General features: G+C 34.5%; 4 protein-coding genes and 2 non-coding genes across 6 annotated transcripts; 1 reads left to right on the forward strand and 5 right to left on the reverse strand.

The window, feature by feature from the left end:
* Positions 1 to 8,666: 8,666 nt before the first annotated feature.
* On the reverse strand, positions 8,667 to 9,354 carry LOC133850304 (uncharacterized). Its single transcript, XM_062286358.1, has 2 exons — positions 9,281 to 9,354; positions 8,667 to 9,225 (listed from the first exon to the last, which is right to left on the reverse strand). Exons 1-2 carry the CDS (start codon positions 9,314 to 9,316, stop codon positions 8,737 to 8,739), a joined length of 525 nt encoding a protein of 174 aa, XP_062142342.1. The 5' UTR covers positions 9,317 to 9,354; the 3' UTR covers positions 8,667 to 8,736.
* A 509-nt stretch (positions 9,355 to 9,863) lies between these two features.
* Positions 9,864 to 10,549, reverse strand: LOC133850086 (uncharacterized). The gene is made up of 2 exons (XM_062286062.1): positions 10,480 to 10,549; positions 9,864 to 10,424 (listed from the first exon to the last, which is right to left on the reverse strand). The coding sequence occupies exons 1-2, from the start codon at positions 10,513 to 10,515 to the stop codon at positions 9,936 to 9,938; spliced, it is 525 nt and encodes a 174-aa protein (XP_062142046.1). The 5' UTR covers positions 10,516 to 10,549; the 3' UTR covers positions 9,864 to 9,935.
* Positions 10,550 to 11,065: 516 nt separating this feature from the next.
* LOC133850830 (uncharacterized) lies at positions 11,066 to 11,721 on the reverse strand. Its single transcript, XM_062287055.1, has 2 exons — positions 11,616 to 11,721; positions 11,066 to 11,560 (listed from the first exon to the last, which is right to left on the reverse strand). Exons 1-2 carry the CDS (start codon positions 11,649 to 11,651, stop codon positions 11,081 to 11,083), a joined length of 516 nt encoding a protein of 171 aa, XP_062143039.1. The 5' UTR covers positions 11,652 to 11,721; the 3' UTR covers positions 11,066 to 11,080.
* A 205-nt stretch (positions 11,722 to 11,926) lies between these two features.
* Positions 11,927 to 12,733, reverse strand: LOC133850542 (uncharacterized). Its single transcript, XM_062286667.1, has 2 exons — positions 12,680 to 12,733; positions 11,927 to 12,622 (listed from the first exon to the last, which is right to left on the reverse strand). The coding sequence occupies exons 1-2, from the start codon at positions 12,713 to 12,715 to the stop codon at positions 12,239 to 12,241; spliced, it is 420 nt and encodes a 139-aa protein (XP_062142651.1). The 5' UTR covers positions 12,716 to 12,733; the 3' UTR covers positions 11,927 to 12,238.
* A 4,854-nt stretch (positions 12,734 to 17,587) lies between these two features.
* On the reverse strand, positions 17,588 to 17,782 carry LOC133835421 (U2 spliceosomal RNA). The gene has a single exon (XR_009893577.1). It is a non-coding gene; the product is annotated as a U2 spliceosomal RNA (small nuclear RNA).
* Positions 17,783 to 17,983: 201 nt separating this feature from the next.
* Positions 17,984 to 18,107, forward strand: LOC133835402 (U5 spliceosomal RNA). The gene has a single exon (XR_009893559.1). It is a non-coding gene; the product is annotated as a U5 spliceosomal RNA (small nuclear RNA).
* The last annotated feature ends 461 nt before the right edge of the window (positions 18,108 to 18,568 follow it).

Genomic DNA, 18,568 nt, shown 5'->3' on the forward strand with positions numbered 1-18,568 from the left:
GGCCCCAAGGCTCAAACGCATGCCACACATTGTTAAATGAATTATCGCCTACATCGAAGCCATTGATAAATCGCTAGCTCCATTTTTTGTACCCTCTAAGTAATGTCAGGCTGGGGAATGCTTATTAGTTAAACGGTGAATCAAATAAGATATGTATCAGTAAACGTTGAAAACTTGAACTTTAGTTTGCTATATTCTCCTGTCAATTTCGTTTTCTAATCTGCATTAATTTGATAAAATGTTTCAAAGGTTCAACAACCATAAAATGTAAAGACACTTTATCTAATCATTATAATTTTAGAATATCTCATTTTTTTGACTAAGTGACAAATAAGATTTTAAACAATATTAACTTAATAATGAAATATATATATTATATGTGGTAGTATTTTTGTGGTTTTAGAATAATATCGCATTGCTTTTTTTATTGATCTCTTTCTTTTTCTTTCTTGTATAAATAATAATACATTTGAAACAATTAAATTTTGACAATCTAACAAAATTATATTTTAATCAAACTTATTTATATTTTACTGATAGTTTGAATGGTTAAATTAACATTTTTAAGCTATGAAGTATTTTATAATGATTATTTATTATAAGTATATTTATATAGAAGCTCTTCAAATTGCTTCCTTCTTTGTAGACAATAATAATAATTAGTATTTCCATTATTAATATGAAGAAGTCTTATTCTTAAAGCCTCTGATATTAGATTGATTAAGCTACATTAACTTTGCACTTTTTTCGTATAATAAACGGGGTATTTTTATAGTCATTATTCATAAGTGCAAATCTATTTGTACCACCCCAAGCAAGCCTCTCACGTCTGGCAGGTCGCAACCCTTGGGAGCCACACGTTGTTCTTGTGGCTTGATTGACATGATCCAGCAGCCCATTCCATTGTGTCCCGTTTCGATGCAGTTTCATTCTCAACCGTTCCTAAACGTACACTGTGACAAACAGCTGATTGCGTGTTCATCTACCGTGTGGCATGATTTATGTTCGAAATTGAATTTCTTGACTTTTTGCCGTCTGCACGGGGGCATGAGGCTTGGGGCACGTGGCCGGGCAGAGACTTGAAGAAACTAGCAGAGAAATGGGTGAGTAAATTAGCTCATTTTCCGGTACACTTGTCTCACGTGCTCGTTAGCAGCATTTTGGGGCGAGTTCATTGACATTCGTTGGCGACTGAGCGGGCAGCAGCTGTTTGCATTTTGCACTACATTTCTCCAAAACTTTCGTCTCGCTCTGTTATCAATAGTTGGCCACAGTTTGAAGAAGGGCAGCAGGCATTATGCGGCAAGTGGCAACTCATGTCACGTACGTGGCAGCTGATTGCCTCAAATTGTTTTCGGCCATTTTTTTCTGCACATTTGGACAGGCGTTAAGGAGCCGCAACCCCCAAAAACTAAGAAAATTCCATCAGGGTTGCCATTTAACAGCAAATTAATATGAGTGTCAGTCAGACAGACAAACAGACCGACCGACAGTCAACAAGCTTGACAGTTCGACACTTTGCCAGTCATTCACAAGAACGGTTATATGACAACGATTATCTACGCTGGCGCAGCGAACATTTAATACCCTCGGAGCTACCTCTTTAAGTTTTTCATTTTGCTTAAGATTTTTTTAAATTTCCGTTCTCTCTTCTCGCTCACATGTGCTGGCGACTTTGGGAGTTGCCATGGTAGTTTATCTGGCTGTTGACAGCTGCCCAAAGGGAATTAGTTATCAAAAGAAGCATAAATCCATTGCAACAAAACGCTTAGCTGAACTCTGTTCAAATTCAGCTCAGCACATCTTTGTGTCTCTGGGTTTTTCTCCTTGTTCTTTTTTTACGCTTTAGGTTAAATAAAATATGAGCCAAATTGGGAGCTAAGCAGATGTCTAGATATCGTTCATTTAAAGTACTTGAACATTTTTTTAAACTTTGTTTGAATGTCTTAATAGCAGTTAAAAGATGGTATTGAATTTAAAGAAATTTAAACTTAAAATTTAATATAAAGATCAAGAAAGTTGAAGAGAGATTTAGATTATCTAGATTAGATTTTGAATAATTGTGTTTTTACCTTTTTCTTTGTAGTATTATTTTACTAATCTGCTTAAATTCAAGTGAAACTCTTCCCTCTTCTGCCTGCTTTATGAATCAACAATAATAAAAAAAGTCCTTTTGTGCTTATTAGCCACTTGAAATGTCTTTTTATCGAGGCCACTAACTAGAACGGGTTGGCTTCGTTTCACAGACGTCTTTATGGCTGTTTGTTCATGCAAATACGCCAAGTATAATAAAATTATTTCCGCTATTGTTTAGCGGGTTTCCGTTTGGTTCTTAATTTTCGTGTTGCCACCAGGCACTTGTGGCAAATCGAAAAATGCTCGCTTCATTTCTTGACACGCGACACAAAAAGGACTCCACTTGGCCTTGATTTAGCTGCGTTGAGATAAATGCGCTTTGTTTGGTTTTGGTTTTGGTTGAATGCCAAGTGATAAACATAAGTTGAACCTATTCCAGACATTGACAGGCGGTGCCCCAATACAGGATTCACAGTGGATTCAGAGGACAACGGCATAACCGAACACGTGCTGTCCTCCGTTATGTAAAGCTATGCCAGGACAGGCCAGGCCAGGCCAGGCCAGGACCCCAACTGCCTTGCCAACTGTAACGACCTCCGTTGTATGCCATTTGCTCTGTGCTCTGTTGTCGCTTATTGAACCCTGGTTTGGGTGTTTGCATTTTAAAACCAACCCTCGAAAAACGTTTGCCAACTTCAATTTCAGTCGCTGTCATTTGAAGCGACCCCCGGAATGGCCACATCACTGTGGGGTAAATAAACGCATTTTACTTTAAAAAAATGTGACTCAATTTCATTGAATTATTAATTGCAAAACGCAATTGAAAAGATAATGAATATGACTCTTAAATTGATGTTTTCATTTAATTAATTTTTATTTTGTATTTTAATTGTAAACTTCTTTTCGTCCGCAACACTTTCGTCACATTCACAAATCAAAACCAAAGAACGAAAAAAAAAAAAAAAATTATATAATTGTATTTTTGTTTATCGAAATGGGTATTCAATATAAATATGTAAAGAAAATATTCTACATATTACTTAAAATAGAGTTTTTGTTATTTTTTGTGTGCTGTCTACAAGAATGCACTCCATTGTGCCCAACGTCCACTGGGATTTGACGGCGCTATTTTGTAACCCCATTTGGCCTGCATTTTGCGCGCTTTTCGATTTTGGTCCTCTGTGCATAGCAATTCATGGACAGAGGGTGTCCTGTGTCGTCTGTTCAATCGGACCAGGTAACCGACGTGGCGATGCAAGTCTGGCATTCAGTTTTTGGGTTTGTTAATTTTTTATTAGATTTGTTGCAGCGTCTGCATAGTGCGCATAATTTGTAGCTTTGCCAAATTGTTGCTTCGATAGACCTCTTACTCTCTCTCTCTCTTTCTCGCTCTCTTCAACCTTTTGCCAATCTCTTTCGCACCCGTCGGCACTTGTTCGATGGGGCCAAAAATTCAATCAAAAAACTACAAGCGTAAACAAGTGGGTAACATGGCCAACTCATGTTCCGCATCCACTTCAAATTTTCAAGTGTTTTCCTTTCAGTTCAAGTCGAATACTTGTTTAGGGTGCTGCCCTTTTTTTGTGTGTATGGTGTGTATGTGTGTGATTTTTGCGCCGTTATGGCCCCGTGTTATTTTTGTGCCTTGTTTGTTTTTTGTTTTTCTTTTGAATTGAAAATCGCAGCTGCCAGAGTTTTGTAATATCGAGGTTTAAAATGCTTGGCTGGCAATTCGTGCACCTCAATGGCGCTCGCAGCCACCGCCACAGACTTAATACACTCAAACAGCCGCGTTAAGTCCTTTGCGGGCTTATGCCAAAACACCGCTCAAAAAAGTATTTGCACGCATTTTGCGGCCTAAAAGTATGCTACGCTTAAATGATTTGGCTAACACACACACACACACATGCATACACAATACTGTTTTTCATTCCATTTGTGTTTTTATACTCTTTAACATGAGGTCCTACAGGAAAATACTTCAAATTCAAATCTTCTGTTGCCTGAGTATTGAAATTGACTGAAAATACATACTTACCACATTACAATTACAGATTTGTATTTCCATTTATTACAAAGAAAGGTATAATTTTTGTATTAAGGAATCAGAAAGGGAAACACTCAGAATGCTTTTTAAATAAATTGTTTCGATGTTCTTTTAGTTATGTTTATTTTTTGTTATTTTTTCTTTTTAGTTATTATCTAATTTATTTTCTATTTTGAAAATTCGAAAATTTTCTTCAAATTTATATAAGCGGAAGAATTTTTCCTTTGGTTGATTTTCTTTTTGCAATATATGTTACCTTCAAAAGAGCATCAGCATTGTAGAACTTTTGTATTAAATTCCGTCTTTTTGTGTTTTTTATTGCTGATTGTTTCGCTTGCTTTTGAGGATAACAATAAATTTTTATTGTTGTGACGGTCGTCTTTCGCTTTGGCTATACTCTTGTTTGTTGTTGTTTATATTTCAGTTTTCGCTTTCTGGTTGTTGTTGTTGTGCTTACGCTTTCACTGTCTCTGGCTCTGTCAATTTATTGATTTCTGTTCTGTTTTTTTTTCTTCTCTCTCTCCCTCTCTCTCGTTTTCATTTATATTTTTAGGTTTACTGGCATTTTTGGCAAAGTTTTTGACGGCTGTGGTGATGAGAGCGGCTAACAAATGGCTTCAACTTTGTCAAAAGTTAACAATTTGTTGTTGCTGTTGAACTTGGCTGAGCTCAGAACTTCATTTAATCTAATTAAATTGCTGCACAGTAGCTGTAAACTTCATTAAGTTTTTCTTGTACAAAAATTTCCTCCTCTGCTGGCTGCCAAACAATGAGCCAAGTTAATGTCCCAGAACACTGTCAAGGGACGTTATTGTTTGGCTCGTGGAAAGAGTGCTGTAAATTGTCATAACTATAAGCAGTTGTTGCAGTCTTTGCTGAGTTGGAGTTGTTGTGGAAGCTGTTGCAATTAGCTGCCAGCTGTCTGTGTAAGTCGGAATTTGGCTGTGCTGTATTTAACCTGTTGGGCATCCAGATCTACAACAGCTTCAACTTGTGCCACAACTTTGTTGCCTTTAGTCAGTTTAGTAAAAGTTTTTGCCAACTTACTGTGCGATGTGAGCTTGGATAAGAGCTTGGCATCTTCCAGCAGTAGAATAGAAGCATTTAGAGAACAATGAGTTAAATAAGTTTCAAGTACTATATTCCCTATTATGGCTATCAAATGATATAATTTTATATTTGAATAAAAACACTTTGAAAACCTTTTATTATATATTTTGAAAACATGTTCTTACCACATAAAGGATTTCCTTGTTTTTAAATCAGGAACTTTAAATAAATAAGCCGATTAGGTTTCTTTTTTACATTCCATTAAAAAATAATCGGATTACTGGGCACAACCAGTGCTGCCAACTTTGACCAGCAAAAAAGCTTTTTGACGGAATGAATGGAGAAAAAGCTCAAAAAATTATTAAAAATCAAAAAAAGCTAAAAGCAAATGTATAAAAAAGTGAAAAAATATCTTCAAAAATAACAATTTATGAAGTTCTTTTTGTTTAAAAGATAAAGATTTGCATTATTTTATCGTTATCTCCTTAGTCTGTCTAATTTGCGTATGACATATTAGTGCCTATCATCTGCAGATATTTTATAGGCACTTCATAGTCGACGCAGCATTTTCCCATCCATCACAATCCGATTCTCTATATTACAATAAAATGAATAGAGTATATCTTTTGCTTGAAATTAATAGTTTAACTTATGCTTAGAATGAATTCCTTAAATTGGATTTAATTAGGTTAACCTGGCAAATAGCCAGAAATCGCGTATGACCAGGGCAAACACAACATTTGGATGGCCACAGTTGCCAACTCAAAAAATCTCCGGTTTTCACCAGAATCTTTAAAGACCAAAATTTGTTTGCGTTGCTGATGTTGGCCCACTTGATCAAATTGAAATGGAATGAAATGAAATTAGCGTATTTCGAGAAAACAATCGATACGCCAACACATTTTCTGGATTGGACTATCGTAAAGCTGCAACTTTTCCATATTTTGTACTTTTGTGTTAGCAACACAAAAAAGTTGGGAAAAGCTAACAGAATTTCTAAAAAGCTAGAATTCCCGCTTTTCACAATTCCGCAATTCACAAATTTTTCCCGCATTTAGCCTTCAAAAAGCCAGTTTTGACGGGAAAAATCCAAATTGGCAGCACTGGGCACAACGCAATTGTCACACATCAGCTTAGAGCGCATTATGTGTTTTTTAATTACCAAAAATATATAAAAAATAAATTTATTTTTATACTTTTGATATTTAATTAAGAATTGTTGAAAATGATGATAAAATTATATTCTGAGAATTCTTTGTTCTATCGACAGAAATTTAACTTAATATAAATGTAAGACAAACATCAACCAGAATAATTATAATCTTTTTACAAATTACTGCTATATATATGTACAAATAATTGTTTATATTCTTGGAGTAGAACAAAATATGAAAAGTTAAATTTAAACTCTGAGAAGCATTTTTAATTTAAAAGCTTATTCTTGTTGTGGTATCACTCGAAAGTCATCCTTATGCTTCTTGGCGCCATTTTCTCTGCAACGTTGTGCAGTGATCCACAAATACAGCTACATGGAGACGCACAACAACAACAACAACTACAGACTGAAGACGTGGCGGGGTAAGAAACTACTTTGTAGTACAGTTTGTCATAATTTGCAACTGCTGCAGTGCAGTGAAGTGCAGTGCTCCCTGTCGCCCCCGCACTTGAGCTTGTGCTTATTAACTGCTGAGCCATTTGGAGTATTCTATGAAGTTAATAGAGAAGAACGAGAGAAAGGCCAAGAGCGAGAAAGAGAGAGAGAGAGTACAAGGTGAGGGAGGGGACAATACAGGGCATTGGCTTGGCATTTGCATGGAGCATGTCCTTGCTGCTTGTTGGCGTCGTTTGTTGTCCTTTGACTATGTCGCTGCATAATTTATGACTGCTTACTTGCTAGCTGTGTATGCAGTTGGCTTTTTTAGCCAACTGCCACATGCCATTTGCCACTTGCCACTTGCCACTTGCCGCATGCCACTTGAAGCAAGTTTGCTTGCACTCGCCAAGTGCTGACCCTTCGCCGGAGCGTGAGACTGCGTCAATGCGTGGCAGGACTCTTAAATCAGCTGCACTTTGAGTCCGATTGATACCACAAAGACATACACAAATAATTTGCATAAGTCGCACGAGACTACTTTAAGCGCCTCGGGCCCACACGTATTGCCCCGCAGTTGCACTAACTCAATTATTCATCAATTTAATTTATATCCAGCACGCAGTCGTCCAGTCGATTCAATGGCCATACTTGTGTCAGCATTGTGATTTGAGATTAACATGTGCTTGCCACGTACAACATTCCATATGCCTCGCTCTCACTCCTAGATTTATGTATAGTACGTAGTAGTACGTACATAAGCAGCTAATAAATTTTGGTCGTGCAGCATATGGAGAAGGAAGAAGCAGAAGGACCTCCCATGGTAAAAGCCAAACTTGGCTGCTGCCCGCTGGGTACAAAATGAGTTGTTGTTGTTTTTGGTAATACTTCAATCTTAGCCTTTTCCCCCTTAACCCCTTTTCTGCTACTTCAACTTTATGTTATTGTAAATATTACTTTGGTTTCTGTACTTAATTGGTTCAGTGCTGCTTTGTAATTTATTAAAGTTTGCATGAAGGACGTCATTAATTGTTAGGCTGCAATTTTTTTTGACATTTTGTAAAGTGAATCTATTAATAATAAGCGGACAAATTTACTTACTGAAAACAGAAACATAATTAATTAAGTGAACTAAAAATCCATTTCATTTTATACCGTGTTATGAACTACATATTTGTCTGAAAGAAATCACAGTAATTTTGCAATGTTCAACGAGTTTATCAACGATTAACAAAATATATTTTTTTTTGGTACTTAAGATATCAGTCTTGAGATGTTTAACCAAAAAATTGTTGATAAACTAAGAATATTTAGAAAATTTAAATATCTCAGCATTACATTTTTATTTTTATTTCATATTAGAGTAAAGTTATGAAGCTTTGTTTTATTCTGCTTTATTTGCTTATACAATGGAATAAAATTTTAATATAATTGAAAATACATGGCAATTTTTACATTGTACTTGATTGAGATCTATTGTTTTATCTTTAATTCCTTTTTTGATGCATATATTATAATCAATGCTTTATTATCAAATGCCTTGATGGATGCGGTTAGACTGCTTAAAAATTGGAAAATTGAAATTCGATAAAAGCCTCAATTTGTGTAGTGTTGGAATTGTGTCTTTGAATACGTAGTGCATTCATTAATTGCATCAAATATAGCAATCAGCCTTATTGATTAGTTTTATCATCATTTTATCAATCATGCTATGCAAATAGTTGGGTATTAATACACACCAGAAGAGTGAGAATCACTGTAAACGCAATGTGTATCTTGAAAGAGCATTCAAAGTAAACTGTTATATCTATTGCCCTGATGTAAAATGACTGTTCACGCAAATTCAAACAGTGTGCAGAAGATTAATTCGATCGTATTAAATCATATGGACTGGACAATACTTGAGCCATTCAAATCAAATTATTGACATTACGTAGCACAATGCGTTTTGTTTATTACAATTTTATAATGTTTACAATTTTCTATAAAGACAAAGAATCATTTCATCGAAAAACTCTTCGCTTGATTTATCCAACAGTGTTGATTTTTTATCTAATAGAATATGTGTGATTCCTGCTTTCTCTGCTGATTCAACAATCTCCAATGCGTTTACCTTAAATGTCGAATATCGTTGAGCTCTTCGTGCAAGAAAATTTGATTTCAATTTGGAATATTCCCCATTTGTATACTGATCAAATTTTGCATATGAATTATGAGGTATTTCAGTTTGTTCCAGCTGAGCATAATCTCTAGTGAAGATTACATTCCAAGTGCTTAACTTATCGGAATATGATTGCCACTGATCGATTTCCTTTTTAGGTGCAATATTATGCGACACAATTGATTTAGCTAAGGTAATCATAGTTTCTATCTCATCCTTATTGATGAGTATTTGAGCGTCCTCCGCAGCTTCTCTCAAATCGTGTTCAAGATTGTTAGTTGGAGCAGCACCTACGAAGCTCTGTAAACAGTTCAGTTAAAACTGGGACTTCTAAATAATTATCCCTGTAACCTACCAGCAGAGCGAAAATCACTAAATACGTAAGATGCATCTTTGAAAAAATTTCAAAGCAAACTGACTTTTCAATTGCCCATTCATCCGTTTATATATGGTACATATGTAGAAACCGATGTCGAACAACTGATCGTGTAAATGAAAGCCGACAACAACCGAAGTTTAATACACATATGTATGTCAATTCTTTGGTGCTTAAAGATAAGAAATATATACATATGTTTGTAAAGCATTGCCATAAAATAATATATGTATATTAACTTGTTTAATTCAGAATTGTCGCTACTTGAATAAATCAAATTCGCAATACACAATTTTCGTCATGGGAAACGTATCCAGTTAATAGAAATTTTCTCAAAGGGTGTTTCAAGCCAGTTAAGCAATTCAAAGTGTGGGATTTGGTTTTATGCTTTGAATAATATAAATTTTTTTTTGTCTTACGTACAGCATGTTGGAAAAAACAAACAACTCTATCTGAAAATCAAAAACTATAATTATGCTTGAATAAAGACAAGGAACTTATTATGAGAGAAATCATGAAACTAGAGTATAAGTATATATGTATGTACATATTTTCTTAAGAATTTTAAATCCAATATTTTATGTTAATCAGCACAATGCGAAATGTAATTTTGTTTATTAAAATTGTATAATGTTTACAATTTTATGTTGAGATTAATGCACATTTCAATGACAAACCTTTCGTTTGTTAAATCTTTTAATTTTGATATATAATCTATGAGAGTATGTGTGACTCCTGATTTCTTTGCTGCTTCTAGAATTTCCATTGCGTTCACCTTACATGTCGCATATCGTTGAGCTCTTAGAGTATCAAACTCAGATTTAAAATTGGAATATTCCCCATTTGTATACTGATCGTTTTTCGCCTTTGAAAATTTAGGTAGGTCAGTTTCTTCTAGTCGAGCATAATCTCTAGTGAAGGTAACATTCCAAGTGCTTATCTTTTCGGAATATGACTGCCACTGATCAATTTCCTTTTTAGGAGCAATATTATGAGACACAATTGATTTAGCTAAGGTAATCATAATTCTTATCTCATCCTTATTGATGAGTATTAGAGCGTCCTTGATAGCTTCTCTCAAATCGTGTTCAAGATTGTTAGTTGGAGCAGCACCTACGATGCTCTGTAAATAGTTAAGTTAATACTGAGACTTCTAACTAATTATCTCTGCAACCTACCAGAAGAGCTAACATCACTAAGTACATAAGATGCATCTTTGAAAAAATGTTAAAGCAAACTGACTTTTCAATTGCCCATTTATCCGTTTATATACATATGTAGAAACCGATGTCGAACAACTAATCGTGTAAATGAAAGCCGAAGACAGCCGAAGTTGAATATACATACGTCAATTCTTTGGTGCTTAGGTCAGTGTTCAAAGATAAGAAATACGTATATACATATGTTCGTAAAGCATTGGCATCAAATAATATATGTATATTGACTTGTTTAATTCAGAATTGTCGCTATTTAAATATATCCTATAAATCAAATTCGCTATACAAAATTTTCATCATGGGAAACGAGTCCAGTTAATAAAAATTTTCTCAAAGGGTGTCTCAAGCCAGTTAAGCAATGTAAAGTGTGGGTTTTGCTTTTACGCTTTGCATAATTATAATTTTTGTTTTTTTGCTAAGTACAACATGTAGGAAAATACAAACAACTTTATCTGAAAATCAAAAACATTAATTATGCTTGAGTAAAGACAAAGAACTTATTGTGAGAAGAATCAACAAACAATGATGTTAAACAGCGCAATGCGAAATGAAATTTTGTTTATTATGACAGATATCGGGTAATTTCAGAGACAAACTTTTCGTCTGTTAGATCGTTAAATTTTGATATGTTATCTATGAGAATATGTGTGACTCCTGATTTCTTTGCTGCTTCTAGAATTTCCATTGCGTTTGCCTTACATGTCGCATATCGTTGAGCTTTTAGAGCTTCAAAATCAGATATTATTTTGTCATATTCCCCATTTGTATACGGATCGAGATCCGCCTTTGAAAATTTAGGTATGCCAGTTTCTTCTAGTCGAGTAAAATCTCTAGAGATGGTAACATTCCAAGTGCTTAACTTATCGCAATATGACTGCAACTGATCATTTTCCTCTTTAGTTGCAAAATTATGCGCCATAATTGACTTAGCTAAGGTAATCGAAGCTCTTATCTCATCCTTATTGATGAGTATTTGAGCGTCCTCCGTAGCTTTTCTCAAATCGTGTTGAAGATCGTTGGTTGGAGCAGCACCTACGATGCTCTGTAAATAGTTAAGTTAATACAAGGACTTTTAACTAATTATCCCTGTAAACTACCAGAAGAGCGAATATCACCAAATACGTAAGATTCATCTTCGAAAAAATTTCAAACAGAACTGACTTTTTAATTGCCCATCTATCAGCTTATATACACACTCATATTGTACGACTGACCACGGAAATACACACGAAAAGAGACGAAGTTAAATATATGTATACGTCAGAGCATTAAACATATTTTTCAATTGCCCATCTATCAGCTGATATACACACTATTGTACGACTGAAATACCCTCGGAAAAAGACAAAGTTAAATATATATACATCATAACCTTAATACTTGAGTCTGTGTTCAAAGATAAGAAATGTTTATGAAATAGTTCATGGACAACAAATAATGTATTGTCTTGTTTAATTCATTGGTGGTACAATTTAAATCAATGTTAAAAATTCAATTAAGTGATAAATTTGAATGTTTATGCTTAAACAAGCTATTACTTGAGAAACTATACGACAAAAACGGATAATATAGACATAAACCAATTTAAGATTAAGTTGTATTTTCATTAAAAAAATACAGTAGGCGGTCGCCTAAGAGAGTGTTCCGGTTAACAAAAATGTCTGTCAAGGGATTTTTTACGAAAGTCATAAAATTGTATTTAATTTTTGAATTAATTATTTTATTTGCCGATAATTTCGAGCACACTAACTTTAAATGCCGCAGTTCGTTGAGCTCTGAGTGCTAGAATATTAGTTTTAGCTTTGGAGTAGATACCATTTGAATATTGATCTAATATTTTAGCAACTTCTGAATCCTCACCATCAGGTCGTAGAGTACTTTCGATATAACCGTATTCACTGCGACGGCTGGATGTATTGAAATTGGTGAGCAATGCTTGCCATTTTTCAATTTCTTGTCTTGGCGCAATTCTATTCGACACAATTGCTTCAGCTACAGCAAAGAGTCCTATTGTTTCATCATTTGCCATAAGGGCTTCAGTTTCTTCAACTGCATGTTTGACATCATCGATGGGATCCTTGCTTGGAGCAGCACCTACGATGCTCTGCAAATAGTTAAGTTAAACAGAGACTCCTAGTTAATTATCGTAATCAATACACACCAGGATGGCGAAAATTACTATATACGCAATATGCATCTTTAAAAAATATTCACAAAAAACTGGCATTTCAATTGCACATCCATCAGCTTATATACAGATGTTGAATGCACTAATACTAGAGCCAACGTTGTTCTATTGACCTTGCATATTAACCAGAACCTAAAAACATCTGGATTTATATTTGAATAAGTATATTAATACGCATTGAATTAAATATCAGTACTCAAAATTCGTCGTGAAGTCAAATTAGTCATAGAAAGCTCTTGGTAACGTCAGCACTACGTCAATTTGAGACATTGTTATTTAAATTTAGAATGTCCATGATCTCTAAGCGTGCAGATAAGCTCAATACACGAAAAGCAAGCATCACTATGTACATATTAAAAATAAAACCATCCCATCAACCTTGACGTAAGCAGATTTACTGGGAGACAGAAAGAGGAACTAATAATAATATAATATTTCAAAGCTTTAAGTAACATTTAAAACAAAGACGCATTGCAAAGAGGGTTTTAATTTGTTTCATTTTTCGCCTTATGATTATTGGCAAATATACAAAATTATTTATAAACATATTATCTAATATGATAAGATTGCTTTATTTGGATAATTTTGATATGGGATAAAGGCTTTAAGCAGGCATTCTGAGCCCTTAAACTTGTAGCAGTATTCCTTTTATGTTTGGAGCTATGTATAACCAAGTAAATTGTATTCTTGAACTTATGACTTAGGCGTTGTTTACGTCTAGAAGAAATTTTTGTTTACTAATGATAAGAGTCGTATGATGCTTAACATATTTTTGTTCTACTTATATAAGACATTTAATTTAGAAATTCAAGTAAAATAAGAATACTCCAGACCCATGCCTAGCACGGGGAACAATTTTAAATGAAACGCTAAATGAAAAGTTGTTGATACAAAAATTGTAATGCAAATTAATTTAAACTTCAAATTAACTTAAAAATTCAACAAACAATATATAGGTGAACATTTAATAAGGTTTTAATTGTAAAACAACTGCTGAAATCAGTTCATGCCAGGGTAGACAAAAATCGAAGTACTAAATGGGGAAAAGTACCTCAAATATTTTGCAAATCTTGTAAAAAAAATTGAAAATGCTTACAATCCAGATAAGAAAAGCACGGTCAAAGGAACCAAAAGCTGTGTTTTTGTTTGTTTTAAACATTTTGAATTATGCTTGAAAAGATTTTTTTCCGAAAAAATTTTCAATAAACAACATGTTTTTTAACAGTAGATTCTTAAATTAAGTACGTTCAAATTATTTGGTTTGTAAATCCAAACAGAATTGTATTCAATTCAAGTTCAAAGTTTTATAATGCTAAATGCAAAAAGATTTCAAAAGCCAGCGGACCTCTATTAATCGGACCCCTTCTTTTCCGAAATTCGTTTTCTTTTTCATACATACAGAAATTTGTTAACCATTCGTATCTGTCCAATAAAGATTTCACTGTACTATACTTTGATGTTAACCCACATCCCTTATCAAAAACAGCATTTTATTTCAATAGGTTTTTTTTGCTAGTATTAAACGAATTCTTTTTCCAATTATTATTATTATTACTTCCAGCCTACTTAAATAATCGGTCATCTAAGTGAAAGCTCTTTTCCCGCGGAACACGTGTAGATTTAGTTGCAAGATGTTCTGAAAAGCGTATACAAAAGAGCAAAATAAAGAGAAAATACGGCATATTTTACAGTACTACTACGATAAAGGTTATTTGCAACTTGTTGCCAAAAAATTTTGCTCAAGACGCGATACAGTTTCCATTGCTGCTAGTTTTATTTTTCGTTTATTCACTACGTTGCGAATGCTCACTTCCAAACGGAGATTTTTCCACTTTACATTAACTGAAGTTGATAAAGAGATCAATTAGTAGCGCCGGAGGATTGGCCAAGAGCTGGGCGAGTCAAAAGCTATTGATTTATTAAAGGAAAAAAGCTTACTTCATACGACTATGGCAAAGTCATTTTTGGACCATATGAATGCATGGGAATCGCTTCTGATTCGCAACAAAATCGACCCGTTTTTGAAGCGGTGACTGGCGATGAAAAGTGGATCACTTACAACAACGTGAAGCGCAAACGGTTGTGGTCGAAAAGCTGAAGCTTACCAACGTGGCCAAGCCTGGATTGACGGTCAGGAAGGTTCTTAATTTCCGTTTGGTGGGATTAGCAGGAATCATCCACAAATAGCTGCTTCAATGGCCAAACACTCGATTCGGACCTGTACTAGTGAAATGCAGCAACATGCATTAGAGTCATCTTTGATCAACAGAGGCTTAATTGTCTTCCATGGACAACGGCAGGTAAAATAAGTGCTTACATGGGACCCCATGGAACGGCCGGTAAAATAAGTGCTTACTATGGGACCACCATATAGAAGGGATCTCACACCAAGTAAAACCTAAGTCTTCCATGGCGACCCCTTGGTAGGGTTGGCCACAAGAGAGTCCTGTGAAAATTGGCTCTCGAGTTTTTGCCAATAGAAAAGCGAGCTTCTATAAGAGGGGCATTATGAAGTTGGCATCTCGTTGGGAACTCGTCATCGAACAAAACGGCGCATATTTGACTTAAATCGCATTATTCTAACCAATTTTATGAACAATTGAAAATTCAATAAAAATACCGCAAGACTTTTTGGCCAACCTAATTTCAATAGGTTTTTTCTTTTACAATTATTATTATTATTACTTCCAGCCTACTTACATACGTCATCTAAGTGAATGCGGATGTAGATTAGGCAAGATGCTAAAAGCGTATAAAAAGAGAACGATTCATTGGTTATTTCAGTTGTTTAAAAATGTTGCTCAAGATGCGTATTTTGCTTGCTGCTAGTTTTATTTTTCTTTATTCACTACCTTGCGAATGCTCACTTCCAAACGGAGATTTTTCCACTTTACCAACATTAACTGAAGTTGATAAAGAGACAATTAAAGAATTAAAGGATTGGCGCATCGACAAAAGCTATTATTTATTAAAGGAAAGAAACCTTACTTCATACGCTATGGCAAAGTCAATTGTGGACCATAATATTGCTGGCAATAAGACTCTGCGATGGGCAAAGGTGATTATCGAATATTGGGATCCGGAATCACAACTGATTTCTGAACAGGATTTAAGCAATCTTCCTGATGGTACTAATCACATGTTCGAACAGTTCTATGATACTTATACGTCAGAAAGACGTAGACGAAAGGCTCAGTTTAACACTTGGACAAATGGCGAATACCAAATTATCTTTAAAGCTTATCATAATAAGATTTCGGCTATTCACAATGAATTTTTGGGTTTAATGAAAAAGTCAGTAAACAAACTAAGCGACAACATAACAACTTTCTTCAGACCTTTAATCGAAGAAGCCAATAGTCCAGATAGGGATCAGGCACTCGCAAGCTATGGCAGATTATACGAACTATTGGTGAATAATTTGTAGTTTAAATGAATATTTTTTCAAAGTAAATAAATAATCCTATATAAAAAATGTGGTTTGCCGGATTTCAAAATATGGGTGTGTACCAGTGTTGCCAGATTCTCTGGAGTAAAAGTTGCTAGATTTAAGAAAAAAAGTTGCTAAAAATTGCTAAAAATTATAAAAAAATTGCCAACAAAAATTGCTAAATCTTTTAAATGTTCTTTTTCAAATAGTATGTACATGGTTCGACGTTCGATTACTATAATATTGAAATTAAAAAGTACCCATGTAAATATCGACGAGGTCAGGACTTATCTAGGGCCAATCGCAATACTTCGAGTCGACTTCTTCTGGTTCGACGTTCGATGTACTATACGTTTCACTTTAGTAAGTACCCATGTAAGTGATCGACGAGGTAACATTTTTATCCTAGGTAGCCAATACGCAAATAAATAGTCGACTTTAATTGGTTCGACGTTCGATTACTTTAGGGTTCACTTTAATAAGTACCCAAATAGTGATCGAATTAGGTTTATTTAATTATTTTTTTCCTAAATTAGCTTCTTTATTAAGTATCGAACCAGTACAGCAGGTGGAAAATAGACTATAACGACACAGCTAAAAATGTATTTTTTGAACCAAACCTCATATTAGGTTAAGGATCGGTGAAGTTTACGATTGGGTTATCGTTTTGGCGAAACCTTGACGCTTCAATCGCCTCAACGGTCTAGCTGGTAGGAGTCTCCTAGCGATATATCGGCTCGTATTTTCAATTGTTTAAACTCAAACTAACCTTACATGCAATCACAATTTAATTTATAATCAGGATATTATAATATAATATTATATATTATTATAATAAAATGCTCATACAGTTACGTAATTTATGTTTTGCTATATTCGTAGACGAATATACGCTCAATTTCAACACTTGGACAAATGGCGAATTTTGAGCGCAAATTATCTTTCACTAAAAGGGTTTAATAAGATTTCGGCTATTCACAATGAACCGTTGGGTTAAATAAAAGTTCCGATTTAAATTAAGCGACAACAATCGCAACTTTCTTCAGTGAATTTAATCGAAGAAGCAAAAATAAAGGGCTTTAAGTAAAGTATAAATCGGGCACTCTCAAGCTATGGCAGACTAATAGCTAACAAAAAATAAATAAGTTGCTAGTTTGTAGCTAATAGAATATTTCAAAGTAAATAAATTGAAAAGTCCACTATAGAAAATGTGGTTGGCCGGATTTCAAAACTGGTGTGTACTCATTTAAATTACATATTTGGGTGATTAGATTTTGCTGAATCACAATTTTGTGTTTCAAGCAACTATCATGAGACATGCGATTGTGAATTGTTCATGCTATAATTATCTCAAACAGCGCCGCTGTCACTGCGGCTCAGCACTAGTGGCTGTCCTTAGTAGAATTTAATTTCCTAACTCAAACAACAAACCTATGATATTCAATTTATTAATTAGTTGGGCCGAATCCCGGCGGTACTGCAATACCGGGCCAACCCGTGACAGAGGTGGAGCAAGCTCCTAGCACTCCGTCTGATTCCAAAAATCAGTTTAACATTTGTTGTTCTCCAATGGAGAAACTATCAGATGTTAAGCTGATAAGAACAGATACTACACTTTGATCTTAGCCATAAGGCCGAGAAGCGATAACTGCAATATGGACAATACCAATAACTGCATGGACCGAGAGCAATAACCACTTGCGAATTTTAAATTACACAAACCAAGCCTACTAGGGGTAGTTCTCAGTTTAGGGGTGACTGAGATGCACTTTTCAAATGTGTTCTTATAATTCTCAATCAGTTAAGGTGCCACATTAGTGAGATGCCTAAGTGTCGATCCGGATTCTTCACTCTGGCTTCTTTTCATCTGTCGAATAAATCTTTCGCCTTTTACTAAAGATTTCCGTGGAAAGGAGCACTCTAATGAGTCTAAATTGAATTTTTAGTGTTGTGCCTGGCAACGCCGGGCCAATTAGTAATATATAAGAGACAATTTTGTAGTTATTGCAGAATAAAGTATTCACTACTATTTCTATTTTAGAGACAGACAGTCATTGCTATTTGGATACTTTCAAAAGCATCGCTAGTATGGTTTAGGGTTGCATGATATTTAAAAATATCGTATCAGTGATATATCGTTTTCAAAATATATCAAATTGATAAAAATATTTATCACCCAAAACATCGATATATCAAGTATTTTTGATATTTAATTTTTATATATTTATTTTTTTCATTAACCAAAATTTAACTCCAAATTATATATGTATAATAAATACATAATTATATTTTTTGTGTATATCAACATATGCATCTGCATAAAGACATATATAATCCTGATTTTATTTCGCCTATTAAATCTCTTACACGGAATACACGAATTCCCCAGAAAAACATCAGACACACGCATGTGTGTATTTCCCCGAAATTGT

This window comes from Drosophila sulfurigaster, chromosome 2L (genome assembly GCF_023558435.1).
Source record: "Drosophila sulfurigaster albostrigata strain 15112-1811.04 chromosome 2L, ASM2355843v2, whole genome shotgun sequence".
In the NCBI taxonomy this organism is placed as follows: Eukaryota; Metazoa; Arthropoda; class Insecta; order Diptera; family Drosophilidae; genus Drosophila; species Drosophila sulfurigaster.